A 23,316-nucleotide genomic window follows, 5' to 3' on the forward strand; every position below is an offset into this window, starting at 1 on the left:
GACAAAACATTGATGGTAATATTAGGTTGGTGACAAATTTTATTCTTCTGTCCACATTTATTACAGTAGCAATTTGAAGTGATTTATGTCTCTTACTCCTCTAAGCCTTTCTCTTTGCATACGCACTCTCACAGAGGTGCACACACATGAACTCAGTGTCTTTGAGTAATAAAATGAACCCTTCTGGTAACAGGCACCAAAAATACAGAGTGAAAATGTCTGGAAGTGTTGCATCTGAAATGCTAAGAGCACTTGGAACAAATGAGGCTCATGTGGAGACTGGGCACTTCCACAGACCTTGGCTACCCTGTGCAGTACATGGGCAACGTTGGTGGAGGCTGAGAACAGCAGCAGCTTCTTTCAGTTCTTTAGGTGCATGTGTCTTAATGGCAGTGGAAGTACTTGCTGGAAGCAGTCTTACATTGCTTAGTTTTGTGATTTCAGGTATGCTGAGCTCCTGAACAGGCAGTTTGCAGCATTTTAACCACACTTTTAGAGTGAACAAGCAGTTCCCCACAAGATGCTGTAGGAAAATGAAACCCACCCAAAAAAGGAACAAGCTGCTCGTGGTGAGAGGATTGGTTCTAAGAAACCAGTAGAGTTTATTCAACAGTTCTGATTTTAAGTAACAACTTAGAGCCAGTCCAGGTCTGGTTTCAGCTGTAGCGACTGAGCTGCAAATGCTTGGAGATGGGAACATTTCTTGGTAAGACAAAACCTTTTACTGGATCTAAGCAACTGATGGGAACCGATTTCCTCCTGTTGTTAGATCCTCAGAGGCTCAGGAAAGGGACTGTTGTGTCCTAAGCTCAAATAAAGCCATTGCCAAACATAATAACGGCACTAGGAGTCCTGCTCAGGTGCTCAGGAATATGAAGCTTACTCAGCAAGGAGTAAAAATGAGCAGGCTTTCCATTTTATTAGAAAGAAACCCTCTGTTCTGTGTAAAAGACACTTTCCCCTAATATTTGGCTTGTTAATAGGTAAGTACAAAGTAATTACGTAGAACACGTTAAATGGTTTTGAGTGCCTCACTTCAAGCATTGTAGTGAATGTTTTCCTAAGCTGCCCTCCACATTGGTAGTTTAATTCAGCACCAAAAATGTACTGAGTTTAAACTGAAGCTGTTGACTGTTTCTTTTTGGAAGGTGGAGAGGGAAAGGGGGAATAGAGATGGGAGGGATCTCTTATTAGAACAAATGATTCATCTTCTAAAAAGCTGAAGTGTCCTGGCAGAGATCAAAGTTTCTGCCTTGACATTCATTGGTTTGATGATTCCTTATGAGTGTGATTAGTAGATTTAAACCCCAAGAGCTTCAAAGCTATGGCACATCTTTTTAGCATGTATATTAAGATGTGCAAGTCATCTAGCTGGTCTCTGTAGTAAATGCTGATCTTCTAGAAAGAAATGCAACATTTTCCTCCTGGTTCCCCAGGAAAACACATTTTGCTGGAATGAGTGAAGCTCTTAACCTGACATTTCTGCCTTAAACTTCATTTTTGTCTGCAAATTCACAGAGCAAATGTTTCTGTAATTGTTTTATTAAAACAGTGATGCACAGTTTCATATACAGGCCCTTTAAGAAGTATATGCTGACAAGTCACAGTGGGAATCATAGAATCCCAGACTGGTTTGGGTTGGAAGGGACCTTAAAGCTCCACCTTCCACTGGAGCAGCTTGCTCCGAGCCCCTGTGTCCAACCTGGCCTTGAGCACTGCCAGGGATGGGGCAGCCACAGCTTCTCTGGGCACCCTGTGCCTCAGCACCCTCACAAGGAAGAGCTTCTGCCTAATGTCTGATCTCATTCTCACCTCTTTCAGTTTAAAACCATTCCCCTAGGTCAGAACTGCTTATCGGATGCTATGCAACTCCACAGCATTCATCAAAGATGTAATTATACATTTATGCATGAAGAAACTTTGCAAAGTTAATTTTCTTGGTAGGGAAAACTATCTGTGGAAATCTGGTCTTTTCTTCTCTCCTTCTGGCTTCTTATAAAAGATGCATTTGGGGCCCAATGGACTGTAACTGCTGTAAAATCTCTGTCCTGTAGGTATTTCAGTAGGTACTTCTTCACAGCTCCAAGGGAGCCTTTACAAGGGATTATGTCATGTTGTGGAGCCTTTAAGATCTTTCTGAATATTGGGGGGAAATGCAGTTGTGCCATGGAGCAAGGAGGGGATATACAGTAGCTGACTTCCAGGGAGCAAGTCTTTACCTGGTTCAGATCATTATAACAACCTAAGAAGTGATTTTGAAAGCTGAATTGAACAAAGCTCCTGCAAACCTGCATAGAATCTTGGTTTGCGTGTGCAGCTGAATCAAACTGATGAAGAACTGTTAGCTTTTCTAATGGAAAAGTTCCCAATATACTTTTCAGTACAAGTTCTGTGCAGTTTGGGCCCAGCCTTGCTCAGCAGTCTCTTGAAGTGTCCTGGATAGGCTCGTGTTGATGTGTGATGTTTTCCAACAAGCTCCATGCCTTCACTCCTACAACCTGTCCTGACACTGTAGGCACTGACTCCAGAGTCTGACGCCTCGTCACACGACGTGTTTGGAATGACAGTGCTACTCCCATTAGCCTCCCTTGATGTCTGTTTGCCATAGCAGCTTTTCAGTTATTTAACATGTAAACAGCTGGTTAAAGGAATGCAGAAATGTTACAGGCACTGACAGACTTTGGTCCAGAAATTAGGACTGCAGCAGAACTTGGGAAAAGAATCCACATTAACCACATGGACCAACCTCACATTGCACCAGGGACAGGGAAGTCCTGAAGTTGGGAACTGCCAAAAGACCTTTTTCAGTAGAGAGCACATTATGATGCTGCATCTGGAAGGATACCCTGTTACTTACACCATCAAAACATGACTATTTTCCAATCAATAAGCCAACCACTATCTTAAAATCTGTGCTCTGCATGGATGTGTGTGTGCCTGCAATTGGAGAGTATAACCCATGGAATATGCATACATAAAAATATGTTGTACATCTCTGAGAGATAAAGGGCATTGGATTTTCTTCCTGAGAATTCTTTTCAGGTCAGTTCAGTGTGGGGTTTGTGTCCAGCCTTAACTCTGCTAAACTCTTGAAATAGCCTCATCTCTGGCTTTTGTAATACCTCCTTAAGCATCGAGTTTAATCTGTCCCTGTGATCTCTCCAAATCAGGGAAGAGTGTTAGAATTTGAAGGGGATGAAGAATACAGATCATAGTTGCTGTGTTTGGAAACAGCTGGAGCCCTCACACAAGCTCATTAGTCTCGTTACAAAGCAGAGCAGTGCAGAAGTCTTACCTTAATGAGATTAAACATAAGCACAAACAACCCGGTGGGTGAATGACCACTCTGCTCTGGCAGAGGAAGCTGCTGGCTGCACAGGGGCTTTATTAATCATGGGCTTGAGTGGGGTGATCAGCAGCTGGGTGGGGGGATAGAAAGTTGGGTCCATTGAGACTTGGTCTCACTGTTGTGCAGCCTCCTGCAGTCCCTCCCAAGGTCCAAAGCCAGGTCGGTGTCTGCTGTGTAAAGAGGCCCAGGAATCAGGTATTTACTTTCGGGTTTTGGTCCATTTCACAGGCCTTGCTTGTTTTCAATAGGTGGGAGGTCAGGAGCTGGAATTACAAAGTGTTAACTTAGGATCTCTCCTAGACGTCCTGGGAATGTGTTTTGCTCTAGCCAGAGGGTAAGGCTCCATAGCTGAACACAAAGCTCTATAACAATATCATGAATATGCACCTGGATATGCTGTAGTGGTGAAGGGGGAAATGCAAACTATGACCTCCACCACAAGAGTGGGTCCCCATTGCTGTGCAAGAGGAGCAGCTCACTCACCAGGTGGGGATCTTGAAGGAGCCACCACTAAAACCAGATCTGAACATGTGCACTTGAATAGGTGAACAGCAGATTTTGCATTGTCTGAAGTGATGTGGGAATAGGTATTACATATACACAGTAAAATGAAACCAATCTCATGCTTCAGGGTGTAAATTGATCACTGGAAAGGTCAGGAAGCAATTTTCCTCCCCTGTTAACATCAGTGCGCAGTCAACTTGGGGTGCGCGCGTGTGTGTGAACGTGAGAGAGGCTGGAATGAAGGGAAGCAATTTCTCTTGTACCATTTGCCAGAAGCAAAATAACTTCTGCAGCCAGGAGTTCATAGCAAACTGAGTGCTTAAGTGTTTGAGTTTTACCTCGTCTTGATTTCTGGATGTCCAATCTAAGGTGCTTTAAAGGAGCTTGGCTTTCACAGTGTGTTTAATGAGAATCCAGGCTGCTTTTCAATGTGTGCAGTTGCCCAAGGTAGCTCTTCTTGCATGAAACATGGGCTTTGAGCTCGATGTCTAGTCATGGTTCTGAATCAGGAGCTCAGAGATGTTCTATGCTGGTGTTTGGACCCACTGGGTTCTGGAGATGTGCATCTTAGTCTAGTGGTTGTAGTACAGTGTGACTTAGCAGAGTTTTTCCTGAAGAACCTCATATTAAGCCCACTAAAAACATATCTCACCTTGCTGTGTATCTTCATAATCACCATAACTTCTTAGGACAGTTGCCCTGCAATAACCAAAGAGTCAAACCAAGCAAAGTCAAGTCCCTTTGAGCGTCAACCCCAGCAGGGATGCTGAAGTCCATGTGCCTGTCTTCTGCCCACCACCACCCCAACTCTTCCACTCCAGTCCCATATTAGTGTCTTGGAAAGGCAAAATCAACTGTGGGGTCTCATTTGAGGTTCACCAATTGCCCGTTAACAGAGTTCATATCCCAGAATGAAGCTTCTTTTTGGCCTCTGGCACATGTGTGCCACATCAAAGGTCCTGGAAAGGTTAATGAAATTTGGAGACTCATAAGCAGAGATAAATGTTTGCAGGGAAAGGTGGAACCATTTTAAATGTATTAATTTATTTAATGCACACTAGAAATGTTCATACTCCTTAGAAATACAAGATGGTGCTTGTATGCATTCTTGTTTGCAGAATGACCAAAGACATTTTGGGTGCTCTTTCCCTCTTTCTCTGCACCCAGTTGCTGGGTGAAATCTCAGGCTGTGGCTGTTTGATGCACAAGGGTTGCTTTGTGCACCAGGAGCAGAGTCCCTGGTCTACAGCCTGTAGCACTGCATGTTTTACAGGACACATTGACATGCATGTTTCTGTGTGTCCAGGCTCTTCAACATTAAAGCAAGACCCTTCATTTTAATCATTAGAGAATGAATCCAGTGCTAATAGCACTTAATTGTTTCACTAGAATGATCTCCGTTGGTTTTGGCAGCCGAAATGAAAACAATTCCAAATACCATCAAAGGAGCTTATCCACACGCAGCATGTACGGAGAGAGGGGTTTGATACACAACGGTGGCTGAATATCCTAACATCTCCTAATTCTACAGACGGCTCTGTAATCCTTTTCTGTCTCAGTCTATGATCTTGAAAGGTCCGATGGGTAAAGGCAAAAGGAATAAAATAGACACAGAAAACCTTGCTCCGTGCCCTGGCAATCACACGGCTGTGCCTCAACCATACACCTATATTAATCTTGACTTTCTTGAAGCTTGCCCGCTAGTTTAAATTTGTATGCGACATCAAACATACCTTTTCACATATGTTCTTTCCAGCTTTTTTTTAACAGTTACTTAGCAGTTTATAGAAGGAAGTGAATGATCTCATCAAGCTGCTTAGAAATTAAAAAAAAATCTGTGCTTATTAATTATGCAGGATTAGTCTAATTATAATTCAGCAAATTAATTAGCGACAGAAGGTGTTCTGAAACATTGGAGTACATTTGCATGTTAAATGGAGAGGCTAGTCTGTAATATATGTAAATTTATGCATGGCTTCATAGTTTAATTTAAAAATTTGCAGCTGCATATGGTATGGGAGCAGGTGAAAAGTCAGTTTTAGTTTAATGATGCTAACAAACATTGGATGCTGTCCTGTCTTAGGGAAGGAATGCGCTGAATGCACCCCGATCTGCCAATCTATAAATCTGTCATAGGAATATAATGTTACACCAATGCTCAGATTCAAGGTCATCTGTGACTAGACCCAGAAGTACAATAGGTGCAGATCTACCAACTGAATAGACCTCAGGAAAGGGAGGAGGTGAAATGCGCACGGACCCAAGGTGCTGGGCTGTAAATTTGCCTCTTTAGCAGATGAATGCATGTTTAGATGAATACAGTTTAGGGCCAGGCAATATTCTCATCTTCCTAAATGAGTGAGAGCCTACAGCTGAGTGATTATCCACTCTGGCAGGTGTAAAAACAGGTGCCTAACCTTGGTTCCATCTCTAACATTCGCATCAGTGCAACTTCCTGCTCTCTTGGAGTCACCGGAAAGTTATTCCCAAGTTGGGCATTAACTGCAGGGTGAAGAGTTTTTATGTTCTGGCCCCTGCCATCTGGCAGAAGGAGTAAAAACCAGCAGCAGCCAAAAAGGCTGTTGGTGTAATTGGTGCCTCACTGTTCAGTCTAGCATGGCTCGGTAGGCAGATTGTTCTTGAGAGGGGTGGTGAAGAGCATGGAAGAGTCAGAAGATAGAGGAATCATAAGGGCCTATTTTGCCATTAAAAAATGAGCCATAGGGTTTGGAAAGTAGAACTGGAGTTAAATTTGCACCTCTGTAGAGCTATAAGGACAAAGGGATATCAAAGAATAAATAGATGTAACCAGAACTGCAGAGCTACGTTTCAGTGATGCGGTCCAGCACCAAACCATTGGGTTCAGCTGAGGCAAGACCCAAGTGCAGTGAAGAGGAATTTGGCTGTGTTATGCTGGAGGTTATGTTCTGGGGCAGCGTGCTCTATGAAATTCTTGTCACTGCTAGAAAGAACCAGTAAAATCACAAGCATGGGCTTGCAGGAATGGTGGGTGGTTCTTGGCTTCATCTGTGTCCCTTTATTTGTAGGTGCCTTGACTTCCCCATCAGTGAAGTGTGTATAAAAGCCTTTCTTTCCTCCTGTCCTTTGTGTATCTTTTCTCCAAGACCAATTTCACAATGTGACTGTGTGATGCTTAGCACAGTAGGAGCCCATAGATACTGTAATAAACCAGGGAATATTATCTGAACATCCCTTTCAACAGCCCGTCAGCCCAATCCTCTCCTCTATTACCTCCCTGCCTATTGACTTTTGATTATGCTATGGCATTTGGTCTGGTGCCAAATGGCATGAATAATATGGATCTTACAGTATAAATAAGCTTTTAGCCATTGTCTTGTAAGTTACTGGAAAGTTTTGGGGTGGGAGGAAGGAGGAAAAAACCCAAAGGGAAAGGGAAACTGCTCAGATTGCAGAGAGCCCTCCAAAGACTTTTTGGAGAGCAGTTGCAATTACAAACACGCTGTTAGTGTTGTGTTTCATTTTCAATTCGAACCCATAGAGTTCAATTATTATTTTCATTAATGGTGTCAGGTTTTCATCAGAGTGCACAAACAAGGAGGTTTTCCTTGGAGATCTTTTTCTCTCCTAGCCAATGTGGCCATGCCAAGTAACTCCATTGAGCACCGAGAAATGACTGTGTGTAACCGGCAGCGCGCTCCCCCCAGCCCTTGTTTCTTGAAAATGGAATCGCTTTGCAAGACAGAATAAGCATTTACCAAACGAGTGTGAATTGCAGTTGCTCAGGAGTGGAAAAGAAGCTGCTTTAGAGATGAGAATTGTGCAGGAGGTGGGAAATGTACAGAATAGAAACATGAAGTTCACTGATGTGTTTTGGGGTTGGATGACATTGCAGGTTTACATTCAGTGCCTATTAATTTGGAAACTAAGCTTTAAAAGAAAGACACTAGATACAGGGCAGAGAGAAATACAATGTTCTAGGCTGCAGAGAGATGGGAGATTTGAGGAGGAATTGTTCTGTGGTAAAGACATGAGGCTGGGAGCTGGACATGAATTCAAGCCCAAGCATTGCTGTGGACTCCAGGTGCAATGTTCTTTCTCGACCCATCTAAAATACAGGATGTCAGTACTTTCACCCTGGTTCCACATCAAAACTCAAACCCTAAATTGGAGTGATTGCCTCAGTGTAGGAGCAGGAAAGCAGGATGTTAAACAGTGGATGTTGGTAAATGACACTGGGCTGTTAGCCTTGGAAAAGAAAAGTGTTTTGATAGTTAGGATTATGTGATGTTTCCAATTAATTTGAGGAACACAATGTCTTGTGGAATTTTAAAGGCCTTGTTGAGTTTTTCTGCTTTATTAAAGCTTAAAGTGCTAATTCCACCTGTTCCCTATTACAGTTATCTGATCTGCATCTCTTCATGTGCTTTGCATTTCATCTTGGAATGAGCACACTGTTCTTCATAGAATGGTTTGGGTTGGAAGGGACCTTAGAGATCATCTTATTGATTGATTGATTGATTGATTGAGTATTAATTTAATAATAAAGATGGGCCTAAACAGGAAGCTTCTGATCTAGGCTTTCCTCAGTGCAAAGGATCTTTGTGTCCTGTAGGTTTTAGTCCAAACCACCCTGATTTAATAATACAAGTTACTCCTGCACTGTACTCTTTACACTCTGCAGAAGCAGACTTCACCTTGGCAAGTATCTATTTTGGAACTGGGAAAGAAACGTGGAGCACAGGAAAAAGATCCTGTGAAAGGGATCAGGATCAGTGCCTAGAGGCTGAGGCATCAGAGAGGTAAGGTGAGAACGCAATGGGAGTGGAAAAGTTTTATGTTGCAGGAAAGAGAGGTGGAAGTGTGAAAATAGGAATCAGGAATTTGTGAGCAAAGGACCTCGAAGGATCATTTGCTTCATCTCCCTTAGGTTTGCAAACACATAAACTCATCTTCACCCAAGGCTGAGGAGTTAACTTGCGTAGTCTGGTTGTCCTCTGCATGCGGCAGCTGGAGAAAGACCTTCCCAAATTGGTGGTCCCATCACTGAAGGAAGTATTTTGAATTAAGGCAAGAGGATAGAGAAGTGTTCCTGTTTTTTCCCATCAGGAAGTGAGGATGTTGTTGGGAACCAGCTTCATGTGCGTGTGCAGGTTTGGCACAACTGCAGTCTTATCTATCAAAAACCAAGTGACAAATGAGCAGCCACCTCCTCTTGTGGCCTAGGCCTGGGACCTCACATCATCTGACTCCTGCCCCCTTCCCTCATAGTAAATCTGACAAACTCCAGAAAGTCTTTTGACCTACATATGGTGGGTTCCACATTTGTTGTGCACAGGAGTTGTGTGGAGATGAATTAGCTGCTGTTTGTGGAGTATCATATAAATACTCTGGGTTGTTGTAATAACCTCACTCGTTCCTCACACGCTATAAGGTGGATGTTCATTAGAATGCCTTTGTGCAAAGCCTGATCCCACATTGACTGTAACTGCTGGAAAAGAGCAGGAAATTTTCTCCTCAGCTCCCTAATAATACACCCCAGCATAATAGAATGAAATTCCTCCAGAGATAAATATTCCGATTATAAAGAGGTTTTCTACTGTGATATTCATTAAAATCAAGGTGATGATATCAAATAAATGCAATTAATTGATTTTAAGCACTGGCCTTCAAATAGGTGTGCAGAATCTGACCTAATCCCTTTGAAAGGAAGACATTTGAGTCCAGCCACCTACTTTGCCGTGTTGTGCCATGGGGTAGGGTTACCAGTCACACTTATCTCAGAGTCTGCAATGCCAAGACACACACGGGTGAGTCAAGGGGAGGACGGGAGCTTTGATGGGTCTGGAGCCAGGCCCTCACTGTAATGATTATTTTGCAGTTCATAGTAGATTTAATCTTCGTATTGTTTAACTGGAGCAAAGCTATCCTTAGTAACAGCTTCTAGTTTTCTCTCAGTTCACTTTGTGACTTTCTGGAAGCACTTGAATTGCTTAAGCAGAATGCCACCAGATCTCTGTGTTTTCATTAGACTGAAGCATCCTAGAGTTTGCTGATAAACATGATCAGGGGAGGTAGGATTGTGCCAAGAAAAGCCCGAGGCCACGAATCCAAATTCTACAGTAACCCAAACAAGACAGGATTAGCTTCAGTATTTGCTTTACAAGGGATATTTTGGAAGCGTGTCTGGAGGCTGCTCATAAGATAAAACCAGTGTTATAAGCCTTGATTCTGTACCTGTATTTTCAGAAAGCACAAAAGGTGGATAAAGGAGGTTAGTTAAGATGTAGAAGCAGGAGTCAGGAGAGCCGAGTCCTAGTCCCAGCTCTGCGGCAGACCTGCAGTGTGATGGGGAGCAATTCCCTCCCAGTTCCCAGGCCCTGGTATCTTTGCCTGTGGAATGGTGAGTTCCACCACCTGCTGCACAGGGGTTTTGCGAGCCAGAATTAATTGAAGTTTAAGTCCCACAGAATGGTGCTATAAAAGCACAAAGCATATTACCTCTTTCTGTGGTTCCATGGGTGAGACTGATCAGTCCCAGGTCCTGTGGCAGGGTTTTAAAAAGACATTAATGCATTTTTCTTATACACCTCCACCTTCTGCTGCCTGTGGGACTGCTCTTTAGGGCTTCTGCCTTGTCCTGCTGAAGTCAGAAGAAGGGTTTTTTCCTGACTCCAACAGGATTTGATTAAGGTTCTTCTCAATCATCTGAGATGAAGGAGAAACGTTCTCAAAGGTGTGGAGCTTGCTTTCTAGTCCTAGCCGCTTTTTAAAGGTGCTTCAGGTGGGTACAGAATTTAGTTATCTATCTATCTATCTATCTATCTATCTATCTATCTATCTATCTATCTATCTATCTATCTACCTACCTACCTACCTAAAATATATAGAACCTAATAAAGCATATATCTGTATATAATATATAGGTATACGTCAATCAGGTGAGAGTGTGGGTCTGCAGTTTCTTTGGAGAGCCCTTGAGAGATTCAAGAACTTTGCCCTTCTCCTTTCTCTGTGCCCACTGAGAGCCCATTGACAGAGGAATCTGTTCTGCCTCTCTCAGCTGTATTATGGGCTGTATGAGCACTGCCCGTCTGCTTTCCCACCAAGTCAGATCCCATTGCTCATAGTATTGCTGCAGAACAGTTGAGATAACACAGCTGTCTTTGTACTGAAGTGAAAAAGGGGCACTTAAATGATTCATCAGCCTCACTCCTCAGTGACTCCCAGTAGGAGGTGCAGCAACTTTACCATAGTTCCTTCTCAATCCTAAAAAAGGGAGTTGTATTTAAGGTGGATTTTAGGAGACCTCTGCAAGTGTTACCAGGCTGTAGGTAGAAAGCTCGACTGTAAGAGAGACAATAGGAAAAAAAGGAGAAGTTTATAGTTATATTGTCATTAATTTTATGTCTATGCATTAAGTTAATCAGGTTTTCTATGGTAATGCCAGGATTTTTAGTGGTAGTGATTTAAAAGTGTTTTAGTTTTCCCCCCAGTGCCTTTAGATGGTGAGCTCTGAGGTGAGTGGGCCACATTTGCTCTGCTGGGCTGGACTGAGTTACCTGCTAAACTCATAGCTGATGTTCCTTCGTGAGACACAAAGGCCAGCTAAAGAAACATGAAAAGGAGCTAATTCTTTAAATTGCTCTTTATTTTTCGATGCATGTGGAGGTTAAAGCCAAAACTTAAAGGTTCTCATTTAAAAAAATTAATACAGCTTTTCTGCAATTCTCCTGTTACCCCTAAACCAGCTTCATTTAGTGCTAAACCTTCCCTACTCTTTGCTCCCCCCAAGTCATTTTTATTCTAATGCTGCAATAAATATTAATGCCTTTCCCAGATGCAACCACTTAATATATATATGTATATATATCGACCTACCAAAGTCTTCATGCAGATGCCCAGTTGTGGATAAAATTTGACTGGAGAAACTTTAAAAGAGGAGAAAGAGAGAGATGTGGTTTCTTGTCTATGTATCTAAATAGAACTGAATCTAAATCTTGGCTGATGGGAGGGAAAACTGTTTTAGTGCAATGAAACTGCAGACCTCTTGCCACTGGCAGTATATGGGAATACTTCTCAAGCACTAAAACCAAAGCCAGCACTTCCCAAAGTGAGGTGAGGAATTACTGATGCCCGTTTTGTGCTGTCTTAGGGGGTGCACCAGTTTTCAGCAGCTGAGGTGCTCAGCAGTTCCAAAAGGTCAGGCTCTTCAGGCTGTCTCCAGTGGGTCATTTGGAATCTTTACCTCTCTGTATCTGCATTTTAGGGCTTGGTGTGACCGGGGTGCTGCAGTATCCTATAGCTCTTCCCAAAGCCAGCCCAGCTGACACAGCGAGTTCTCTTACAGACACTATTTGTTGCTCTGATTTTCTTTGTCCTTTCGTTCATGTTGATCAGTTTTCTCCTCTAGATGAACAGGGATGCAAGCACTTAAAACATTTAAAAAGGGAACTGCACATTTTCCTGGTTAATTTGATTATATTCCATGTATTTTGTCTGGAAAGTAACAACTTGTTGTGGATTTTAGTTTGCAGTTACCCTCCGGTATTCTCAGTTACCCAGCAGCGCATTGATTTCCATGTAGAAGTTACTTGCCTTGGTTTCATTATCTAGTTTGGCTCCATTCTGCAGTTTTCCCTTCCATAGGTAGCTCTCAGTAACAGCAGCTCTTTGTATATCTGCAAATAATGATTTTATATCTGTTAGAAGAGGATAAAAAGGAGTGTTTGTGAGTAACGGCTCTGACTCGAATCCTCCTGTGAATCTTCACGCTGTGTTTTTCCTTCTGCAAACATTCCTGCAGTGAAAATCTTGCTTCCAAACCACAAAGAGGTCACAGGTTTTAGCACCAGGAATCAGTAAGTCCTATTTGATAGAATGTATTCACTCAGTGCTGCTCCTCGGACATGAAGTTCTAGGGTTTTTAGTTGTGAAGACACTAGGGTGACCAGGGAGAAGTTGCCCCCTGACAGTTGAGCATGAGCAGGTCTCTGCTGCTGAACCTCAGCATGGTGAGGGGCCGTAGCAGGATGTCATCTGTGCAAAAGGAAGGACCAGGAGCTCTCTAAGTCATAGATAAGAAGGAATGATGAAAATAAAATCCAGTTTCCTAAATGCACAAAGAAATGTTTTAGCTATTTAAAAAGTATTTGTGGGAGTTTTCAGGCCAAAAGGAACATTTGAGCAACCTGGTCTAATGGAAGGTGTCCCTGCCCTTGGGAGGGGGTTGGAACTGGATGAGCTTTAAGGTCCCTTCCAACCCAAACCAATGTGGGATCCTGTGCTTTTAATTTGCAAAGGCTGCATTTTGTGACAGTCATTTTACATGACGTTATCTGGCTCTGTTTTGTGGGTTCAATTGTCATGAGGTTTCTGAAGGGTTTTGTTTGTTCAAGCACCATATAAACGGATCAGATCCTTCGATATTCCTTTGTATGTTTGGGGCAGATGGAAGAGAAATGCCGCGATGGAAGCGGTGCAGAGCAAGCAGCAGTAACAAGGGCGAGCGCATTCCTGCTTTATTGTCTTGTGCGAGGACTCTTTGGGTGGGTGGTGGTGGTAAAGCCAGGAAATATACATCTTTCTCCTTTAAAGTTCTAATTCAAGGCATGAATGTGTGAGTTCTGAAGGGACTTAGGGACTGCGGTAAAAAATCGTTGTCATAGTAACAGAAAGGGAAATAGGCCTGGCTCACCTGGGACTTTAACTTACTGCAAAAGCGGCTTTTTTTTGTAAGGAAAGCACTCAGCAAAGCGAAATAAATAAATAAATGGCTCTTTGTATTCCAAATCTGCCCTTCAACTCTTGATTTTTATTTCCAGCCAAGTCTTTTTGTCCTTCGAAATCTATCTCAAAGTCTTTGATTTTTGGATTTCTTTAATTATTGCAGCTAAATCTGGGTTTGTCCAACAAATGGAACTGAAAAGAATCACAGTGAAACCTTTCCACTTGTGATAGAGGATGCCAAAAACAACCCTTGCCTGCTAGGGCTCAATTTTCAAGACGTGCTTGTTCTGTTTTTAAGCCAACAACTCTGATTTTTCATGTAATTCCTTTACTTCTGAATTTCCTAAATGTAATGGCATGAATCAGATAACAAAGGGATGACTCCTCTCCTCCCTGGGTCTGACACACGGTTTCATGGAAGTCGCATAGAAAAATGCCTGCCTAATATATCTAAGCTTTAAGATGTAGTGCGAGGTGTTGGGAAAACCAGCCCAGCAGTCTGAAGGTTCAACCTGTGTACACGACAAGCTAAACTCAACTGATAATAACACATAAAGATAGGCATATATGACAGGGTGAATATAATTGGCACGAGAACTTTGCACGATGTTAATGGGTTTATCTGCTTGGACAGCATGAGCCGTCACGTATCCTTCAGGTTGTGCTTGCGTTATCCTCTCCCCAAATCTATGTAAGATTATAATCTGGACTCTTGGCAGTGCTGTTCTCTGCTTTAGTTTGTGAAATGTTTGTAAGTAAAAACCACTGCCGTGATGCAATCTCATGGCTGCTGCTGGGAGCTGTGTTTGTCTCTGGTTTTGAACACATCCTCACTGGTTCCAAGGCTTATCTGCTTCAGAGTTGCCCTGTTGCTTTTTGTCATTTTCACAATGACATTATCCTTCCGTATTGTTTCATGGAAAATCCCTTCAGACAGCAGAAGAAAGAGCTTGTATGCAAGGGAGAGATAAAGGAAGAGACTGAAACCGTGTGGTCAAACATGCAGTGAGGCAACGGGCAGAAACCGGAGTGGATCTGTTGATCTAGCAGCCCAGCTCAGAGTGGGTTACACTCACATTGGTTGTACTTCACCTGATTTAACTTCTCGTTGTCAGGGTTTGCTTGCGTTTGGTTTAATTCTGGTTTGCTAAGTCCCTGGTCTACAGATCCCCCCCTGTAAATCACTACCCTGTGTATTCTCAAACAAGACCCCACCTGGGGTGCTTGTGAGGGTTAACAGCACTGATGTGGTTCTTTATCTTTCCAGGTTCTTCCTCAAATTTTTTCTCAAGTGCAATCAGAATTGCTTGAAAACAGCAGGAAACCCAAGAGACATGAGACGGTTCCAGGTAAGTCTTATGAGGCTCAGCATTAACCTGTCTGCTTTTCTCCTCTTCCCTCTCCTCTCCCCTCCATACATAAATATGATGACAGTACAGGATAAGCCGTATCAGATATTGTTAAAGTTTTTCTCCATTTGTTGTGTTTAAACCTTTTTTTCCTCTTTTTTCCTCTTTTTCCACTCTGAATCCCCAAGGGGAAGTGATGTACTGCACCAACCAGCAGTGGATATTTGATTTGACACCCTCGGGCAAAGCACTCGCACATACAGCTGCCCACAGCAGGGATCATGTTTGTGATACTTAGATGCCTCAGAATTTTCCAAGTAGCTCTGTACGTGGTACACAAGCAGGCTCCTCATTTCCCTCCACTCCCTCTCTCTTTCCATCTCCTTTGCCTTTTAACACTCTCATGCCCTCCCTTTTAGCTTCTTTTTCAAAACAAGAAGCCAAAATAGCAATGGTCACTTTAAGATCTCACGCAGCAAAGCAACAAGACCCATGGGAGGATGACCCAGCTGCTTTGCAGCAAAATCTGCCACTGGTTTCATCATAGCTGTCGCTGATGTATTGTGAACACCAGCTAATAAAAACACAGAAGGAGGTGAAGTGTGTCAGTGGTGAGCAGAAAGGCAGGCGCAGTCTCCCATCTTTCATTCCCAACCTTTTAAGCAACTACTTACAATTAATGTTTAACTGTAACTGAAGAGAGTGCTCAGGGTTTTACATCAGGGGTGCACTGTTGTGTCTCCATGCAGTGGGAAAGGTGGCAGAGCAGAGAATGTGATAGGAAAGTGGTGCTGGAACTGGCTCTCCTGCACTTGAGTGTGAGGCAGCTTGGTCTGGTGAAGGGACATGGGGTTGCAGGTCAGGGTTGGGCTGCACCAATGATTCAGTGTTTATTTCCACCTTCCATATGGGGATGCTCACCTGGGTAAAGCATCGTGGTCTTGATTCAGGAGAATGTGTGAGGGAGTGCAGGGATGCTTGGACAGCCAGTCCCTCTGTAACCTGCTGGTGGTACCGTGACTATCCTTGTAAATGCTCTTACTGCTTCTCCTCGTTATTGTACCTTCTTTGTGCCACATCCCTGGTACAGAGAGGATTTGAGCTTCTTGAGGGATGTGTGGTTTCCCTGGTGACCCACAAGACTTGCAATGGGAAGGTGCCATCCTTAGGTGTGGCGGTTCATGTTTCATTACTTGGGCACTTGCCCAAGAAGAAAGGAAAGGAAAGGAAAGGAAAGGAAAGGAAAGGAAAGGAAAGGAAAGGAAAGGAAAGGAAAGGAAAGGAAAGGAAAGGAAAAAGGAAAGGAAAGGAAAGGAAAGGAAAGGAAAGGAAAGGAAAGGAAAGGAAAGGAAAGGAAAGGAAAGGAAAGGAAAGGAAAGGAAAGGAAAGGAAAGGAAAGGAAAGGAAAGGAAAGGAAAGGAAAGGAAAGGAAAGGAAAGGAAAGGAAAGGAAAGGAAAGGAAGGATTGCATCAGTTTCCTCATTTATAAATGGACTTAAAGCTTCCATTTATAAATACCCTCTTTCTTTTCTTTCTTTCTTTCTTTCTTTCTTTCTTTCTTTCTTTCTTTCTTTCTTTCTTTCTGTCTGTCTGTCTGTCTGTCTGTCTGTCTGTCTTCCACCAAAACATGTTTTCATAGACAGGTGGTTTCAGTTGGTTTTACTTTTACTAGCAATGAAAATTCACAGGAGGTATTAATAAAAAACCCAAATAAAGAGTTCAAGTTTTAGGAGTAACTGCAAGTGGAAGCTTCTGAAAGCTCCAGTAATGGTAAAGAAATATAGGCAAAGAATAGAAAAGTTCTTATTTTGCTTGAGCAGAAATAAATACGAAGAAAAGAGCCTGAAACCACAGTGACTTCTGCATTCTGTGTGTTTAGAGATAAGACATGAGAAGAAAGAGGTGCTCGTTGTTAGGGAATTTATATGGATTTTATTGTTCTTTCAAGTGGCAATTTCCATAAAGAAAACCCCAGCAATTACTTATCATCTGCCAAGAATACCCAAAGACCTGCGAGTAAAGGAGAACTGGATTTATAGCACGTAAACAGATCTTGTTAGCTCAGAGAGCAGCTCAAGGAGCTGATTGTGGAATGCGATGAAACATAAATACAGAGACTCCTGCTTTGTTTTGTTAGGAGCTGGTAAAGGATCTGGCACCAGGGTATCCTGATTAACACCCAGGGATTCCAGGCACCGCCCTGTTAGAAAGAATGCCTCTTGTAAGAGCCAAAATAGGACTTCTGGATGCAGACACACCTGAACACTGCAGCAGTTCAGATCTGGTTTCAGTCTCGTGCTGGCTGCAGGGACTGAACTAAAACCTGAGATCTCAGTCAGGTGCTGAGCTGCAGGAGGATTTGAGCTAAGGTTTTTGGCTGAAATCTGTCTCTGCTATCAGTCTTATTCATTGTTTCACCTCTTTATCTCCCCCCCTGAATGGTGACCTTACAGAGCCTAAATACCTTCACATTTCCAGTGAAACACTGAACAGGGAAACTAAAGTGGGTCCTGCAGCACCCCCATGGCCTCTGATAGAATACCTGCAGCCAGCCCACCCGGCTGTATGTGGGACAGTAAGGCTTTGCTTGTGATGTCCGCACCAAAAGCAGCGGTGTGTTGGAGTAGAACAAGAGCTGGGATAGACTCTTCATCTGGGTTTTCTGCCTTGCAACTTGCCAAGCCACTAAACCAGAGCCAAGTGAAACTCTGCTTGTGTTTTGCAGGGCTTGCTTAAACTCCTCCTGCACTTTCAGTCTGTGCAAGTTCATCCCCTCTGAGCTTCATCAGGAGCCTTAGGTTCAAACCTCCAAATTCATCAGGATCAGGCAAACCCACTAGGTTCAGCTTCCTTTTTCCCAAGCCCCAAAACGTCGACACAGCTTTTCTCAGCATTACAAAAACGAAATGAACCCTCTGAGACAAGTTGCAAAACACTCAAGGTTGTGAGTGCAGGGATCTTCCTTCAGGCTTGTTCCAAACGGGACACACTGGTTGATGAGCTTTGTTCTGGCCTACAGAGGTCAGGACGGATAACAAAGGATACAAAACGTACTTCAGCTGCTAACATTTCACACATTGGGAGTAAAAGAGCTCAGTGTTCCGAGGGAAGTTAGCCATGATGAGCTGGAAAGGCAATCAGCAAAGAGCTTGTTTTCTGCCTGCCTCCTTGTTCCTAAGGATAGAAGCAAGACTTCCCCGGATGTAACGGGAGAGTGTTCTTGAATGCTCCACTGTCTCTGTCCTTTGGATCTCCTTTATCTGGAGGATTTTTGGGCTGGTTTGTGGGTTTGTTTTCTTTGGGGTCAAAGCTTTTTCACCTGCTGCTCGATGAGTATGATCCCCCTAAAGTCAGCAGTGGGGAGAAAAACCTGGGTTACTTCGAGCATTAGTGATGTGCTTCACTGTGAACATGTTCATTTTCATTTCAGCTGTTAAGATTTACATCAGGCAAAGTAATTAATGTGCAGAATTGCTTATTGGGATTGAAAGGACAGTCAGTTGTTCATCCTCCCAGCACAGGAACATGTGTGAGCACAGTAAAAGCAGGTCAAGAGGCTCAGTGCGGTAGGGTACTTTGTTCATTTTATGATTTAATTCACTATGTTTTATTCTTGAACTACATCTAAAACCCTTATTGTTTTTTCCCCCATAAATTATTTGTACAGCTGTTGTTATTAGGGCCCTCCTTTCTGAAGCATTTGCACACATTTAACTTTCCTTATGCAAACAGACTCGTGCAGCAATGCTGTTGAGAATCTGTTCACATGTACCTATGTTTTCCTGCAGAAATATGTCCGTTTTCAACTTGTCAGATCTCCACGAGACATTAAGATACTCTTTATGGTTAAAAAACAGAAGAGAGAATCCTTATCTCAGGGTTCTCCTTTAAATTGCTACTGAAATCTGGAACTAAAAGAGTCCCATCAAAAGCCACATTTGTTCTTCAGTGGAGAGTGAATCAAAGCCCAAAACTCAGGCTTTGTTGCTGAGACACAAGTATAAATAAGAGACTTGGAATTAGTGGTGTACAATGCATCTTACTGAGCTCTTCCAGCACGGAAGAATGGTTACTCATGTCTGGAAAGGTGTCAAGTTAGTGCTTCTGATTAGAGGTGGGTGTGAAGTGACACAGTTTGGGCTTGCCTTGGCTGATCACCAGCACTCCAGAGCCCTGGGCTCCCGTCTCTGACCCTGGCCTTAGCCTTGCTTCTAGATAGGTTATAAGATTTAGATATTTTATGGCAGAGCTGTGATGTATTAAACTAAATTAAATGTTAAATTTCATTTATATCACATGCATTTAAAACAAGGAGGGTGAGGAGAAGAAGGGATGGAAAGGTTACATTAACACCACATTGTAAGATTAATACAGCTCCAGATGCTTAAAGAGGTGTTGTTTTAGTATAATTCTTCAGTTTGGAGAGCAACACCAGCTGCTTTGTGATCACATTCACCAGCTGAAATTTGCTTTGATATTGGGTAGAGCTTCAAAGATGCAATAAAAATCTCTTAAGTTTCATTTTTTCAACTCAAACACGGAGGTTTTCTACTGTTGAAAAATGCTAAACCTCAGAAGTTAGAGGATGAGTGACCCTTCTTTTAGTGGGATTTTTCCCCACAAGTAACTTTACTGTGAATTGCTCACTCCTACAGTGGCTGAAGCAGGGAGAGGGGATCTTTCTAGAGCTAGTAGGTGTTTTCATGGTTACTTGCTGGCTGCCCAGATAACGTATGTGGATGGAGTAACAAATCCTTGTGAGTTTAACAGAACCAAATACTGATTATTTATCAATTAAAATACTTCTGAGCAAAGATTATTAGTGCAAAACTGAAACAAAAAGCAGGTTAAAATCACCTCTTCATGCTGACTGAGTTCAGCTGAGCTGCAAAGCTGAGCTTACACAGGTCCTGTCATTGCTGTCACTGCTGTAGTCTCAGTGAGTGATTCTCTCAGGAACAGAATAAAACAAATATGATGCCCTCTGTTTAATGAGGACTTCTCCTGGAGAACTTGATTGAAGCCCAATGGTGCTTAATGGTAACGACCGGTGTGTAATGGGGGACAATAATTCTGTGGAATTAAGATGAGGCACTTCAGCTCAAATGCTTCAGCTGAGACCTGGTGCTAACACATTAGACTCCTGTTGATTGGGAATTCTGCTTCATCCAGTAACGCACTGATTAAACAGATCCTACAGAGAGAATGGTACAAGGCAACGAGACATCAATACTAACAATGGTCAGCTTTGAGCCAACATGCTTTTTAGAAACACAAAGGGAAAGGTCAGCAATTGCCCTCTGTTTTCAGCAGAAATCATGACATGGAATGTTTCCTGGCAGGTATCCCCCTCTAGATGCTCTAGGGGAGAAAGAGAAAGGAAAAATAACAAGGTGTGTCCCTGGGGAGATTTCCTGCCTGACCTCACAGTGGTTGGATCAGTTCATCATCAGGCACGTGAGCAAAGCTGGCTGTGTTTGAGAGCTCACCCAGCTGGCTTCTGCTACGAAGCACTGAAGGATCTGTGTCATACAGGATAAAGAACACTGGGTAAGAGTGGTGGGGCCACACTGTGAGTTAGCAATGCAGGCTGGAAAACCGAAAAGGGAGAGCAAGAATGAAACATAATGGGTCTAAATCAAAATCCTTTTCATGTCAATGGTGAAAGAATATGCCAGAGACCCCTAAGGTCTCTTGGATATGGATAGAAATTGCTGAACTGTTGTTAGAGAGGTGAATGCTACATGGACTAGTGTTATGGGAGACTAATTTCCCAGGTAGAGACCGCAAAACAAGTGTAATGAGTATCAGCACAGTCTAAAGCTATTAATTTCTTCATCAGATAGTGACTGGCACGAAAAAGGGTGATGTTATTTATGTTCTATATGAGTAAGGGTTGCACTGACTGCAAGTGCAGAAGAAAAAGCAGTCATAGAGCTTAATGTGCTTAGATCTGGAGACCAAATAGCCATCGTGACAGGGAGTTGCCAGAGTTATGTATTGTCTATTAAAAACAAACCACAGATGAGGTTGCTCTCCTATCCCTGTGCCCCTGAAATCTTGGGAGCCTCTGTTCCTGAGATGAATCATAGACTTACAGAGCAGTTTGGGTTGGAAGGGACCTTCAGAGGTCATCTGGCCCTGCGGTGACCACATCAGCCTGCATGAAGCCTATGTGCATAGGTTTTTCTCTTAGCCTAGAGTCTGCAGCAGGCTCAGGGTCTCAGGGAGGATATCCCAAAGAATTCAATGGAAGTTTTGAGCAGAGAGAGCCTGTTGGCATTTTTCACATTGTTTATCTTATTCCTAATCCGGCTGTGGAGCAAGCACATAATATTCCAGCCTTTACTCCTGTGTTACTCCCTCGACCAAAGCGTCTATTGACATCAATGGGAGCCCTGTCCAAGTGAAGACAGCAGGATGAGGCCTGACATCTTCCCTTCCACCCAGCTGGAAAATACTAATAATGATGATAATTTTTGTAATCCTTATAATAGTTCTTAGTTTGAGGAGTTAAAATAACGGTTCTGTGACGAGAGAGTTACAAGGGAAAGTGCATCAGGAATGAGATATTGTTTCCAGATGTACAATGTCATAAAGAATTTTTTCCACACTTGGAATGGGAACAGGAATTTTTTGGGAGAGATCATTTACACAGTGATGAGATACGTTACATGTAAGTAAACGCCTGTATGCCTGGAATGTTTGTACCATATGTGTAAAAAGGTGTCTATGAGCGATACAGCTTTTATGTACATGTGGTGATGTGTATGTACTTGCATATATGTGATTTGAAGAGGAACATACTTTAGAATATAGACATACTGGGGCGATGGATTGATGGGGAAGGAAAAATTGCAGTACCCAGGTAAAGGTCTGTAAAGAAATACAGCCCTGTGCAGGGGAGAGGGGCCGTGCAGCTCAGAGAACCTGACTTTAATGTGCTAAAGACAGTTTGAATGTCATTGTAGGTGAACCCTCATTGTGGTTTTTGAGCAGGGATTTCATTACAGGAATTCACCTGGGAAACAAAGAGAATGTAGAGATAGAGCACACACATTCCTGCTGGGGATCATTGTGTGTCTGTGGCTTCCCAGCTAACAGAAGATTCCTGCAGATTTACAGAGAGAATCTTAACAACTTCCCTGCTTAGAAGCCTGGAACCCCCTCACTGTTCTAGAGATGGACCCTCCATTGGATGGATGGAGGACTAACACATTGCCCTGTTGATTCCTTGCTTGATTGGGTGTCCTCTGAAACTCCAGTGGAGGTGATGGATTGATTGAGCTGCTGGTCCTTATGCTGCCTGTGTCATATTTGGCCTTCACCTACAATTACTGGAATCCACAGACTCTCTGTCAGGTTTGGATGTTCTCAGATCATTCCCTGAGGATTCCAGTTTGCATTAACTATTGATTTGAGGTAAAAGACCATCAAGTAAACAGGTGTAGAAGCCAAATTATCATAGGCAACAAGTAGTGCCATCCGATCAGGGTAAGAGAAAGCACCAAAAAGGTTTGCCAGGAATTTGTCAGTGCTGTGGACAAATCTGAGACTTTCAGTCTCCATGGAAGTTTCCGCATCACCTTTCATCAGCACTGAATGCAGGTTCTTTAAGCAGAAGGCCTGGAATGTTTTATGATGTTAGGAGAACAAGTGTTAGTGGTAAATACATGTTCAGAAGGGTATTGGCAAAAATGCATAGAAATGGTTAACAAGGTAATGGTAAGAAATGTTGACCTTGATTTGTTTAGCTAAGATGTAAAGATTTTTGAAGGTCAAAGGTGTTCTCGTGTAGTGTTTTGGAGTCTAACTGTGTCTGACCCTCTAACATTAAGCTGCTGTGGCCTGCAGTTTTGAAGAGTGAAGCAAACCAGGGGGAAAGAGAGAAGGGGGAGAGAACAGGAAATGGAGTGAGGTGTTTCAGGAAGTTGTCAGGAGTTGACTGATTGATTCCAGATGGAAAGGGTCACCCTTCATGACCCAGGAAATACTCACTGGGGGAAAGCAGTTGGCTTGTGAAAGGGAAGGGCCTGGGAGTTAGAGACCATAGTGGAATGTGCATTCCTCTTCCTTTTATCCATAAAACATTGTTTTTTAATCTTCAAGTATAAAACAATCTGATTGTTGTGTTCATTGGGCAGGAGGGAACGACTGGAGCAAAATGAAGAAGTTTGGTTGTTTTTACATCCGTAATCTCATGATGTCCTCACTCCACATTATTGATAATGATGGGCTGCAGTGTTGTAGCAGAGACACAAAGGTCTCTGCTGAATTGGAGCAGTACATTAGAGATTACTGCACACAAGGTCCGAAACGTCTGCAAACGTTCAGGTCCAGATCCGAACTTTGCATTTTGTCCTGTCCATGAGAACACTGTAGTTATTTACCCCGGGTCCCAGCCTG

General features: G+C 42.9%; 1 protein-coding gene across 1 annotated transcript in view; it reads left to right on the forward strand.

Moving 5' to 3' along the window:
• EBF2 (EBF transcription factor 2) overlaps positions 1-23,316 on the forward strand; it is a 105,335-nt gene that overhangs the window by 60,998 nt on the left and 21,021 nt on the right. Inside the window, 1 exon segment of the mRNA XM_005142606.2 lies at positions 14,829-14,910. Within this exon segment, the coding sequence (XP_005142663.2) occupies positions 14,829-14,910 (82 nt within the window).

Source organism: Melopsittacus undulatus, chromosome 18 (genome assembly GCF_012275295.1).
Source record: "Melopsittacus undulatus isolate bMelUnd1 chromosome 18, bMelUnd1.mat.Z, whole genome shotgun sequence".
In the NCBI taxonomy this organism is placed as follows: Eukaryota; Metazoa; Chordata; class Aves; order Psittaciformes; family Psittaculidae; genus Melopsittacus; species Melopsittacus undulatus.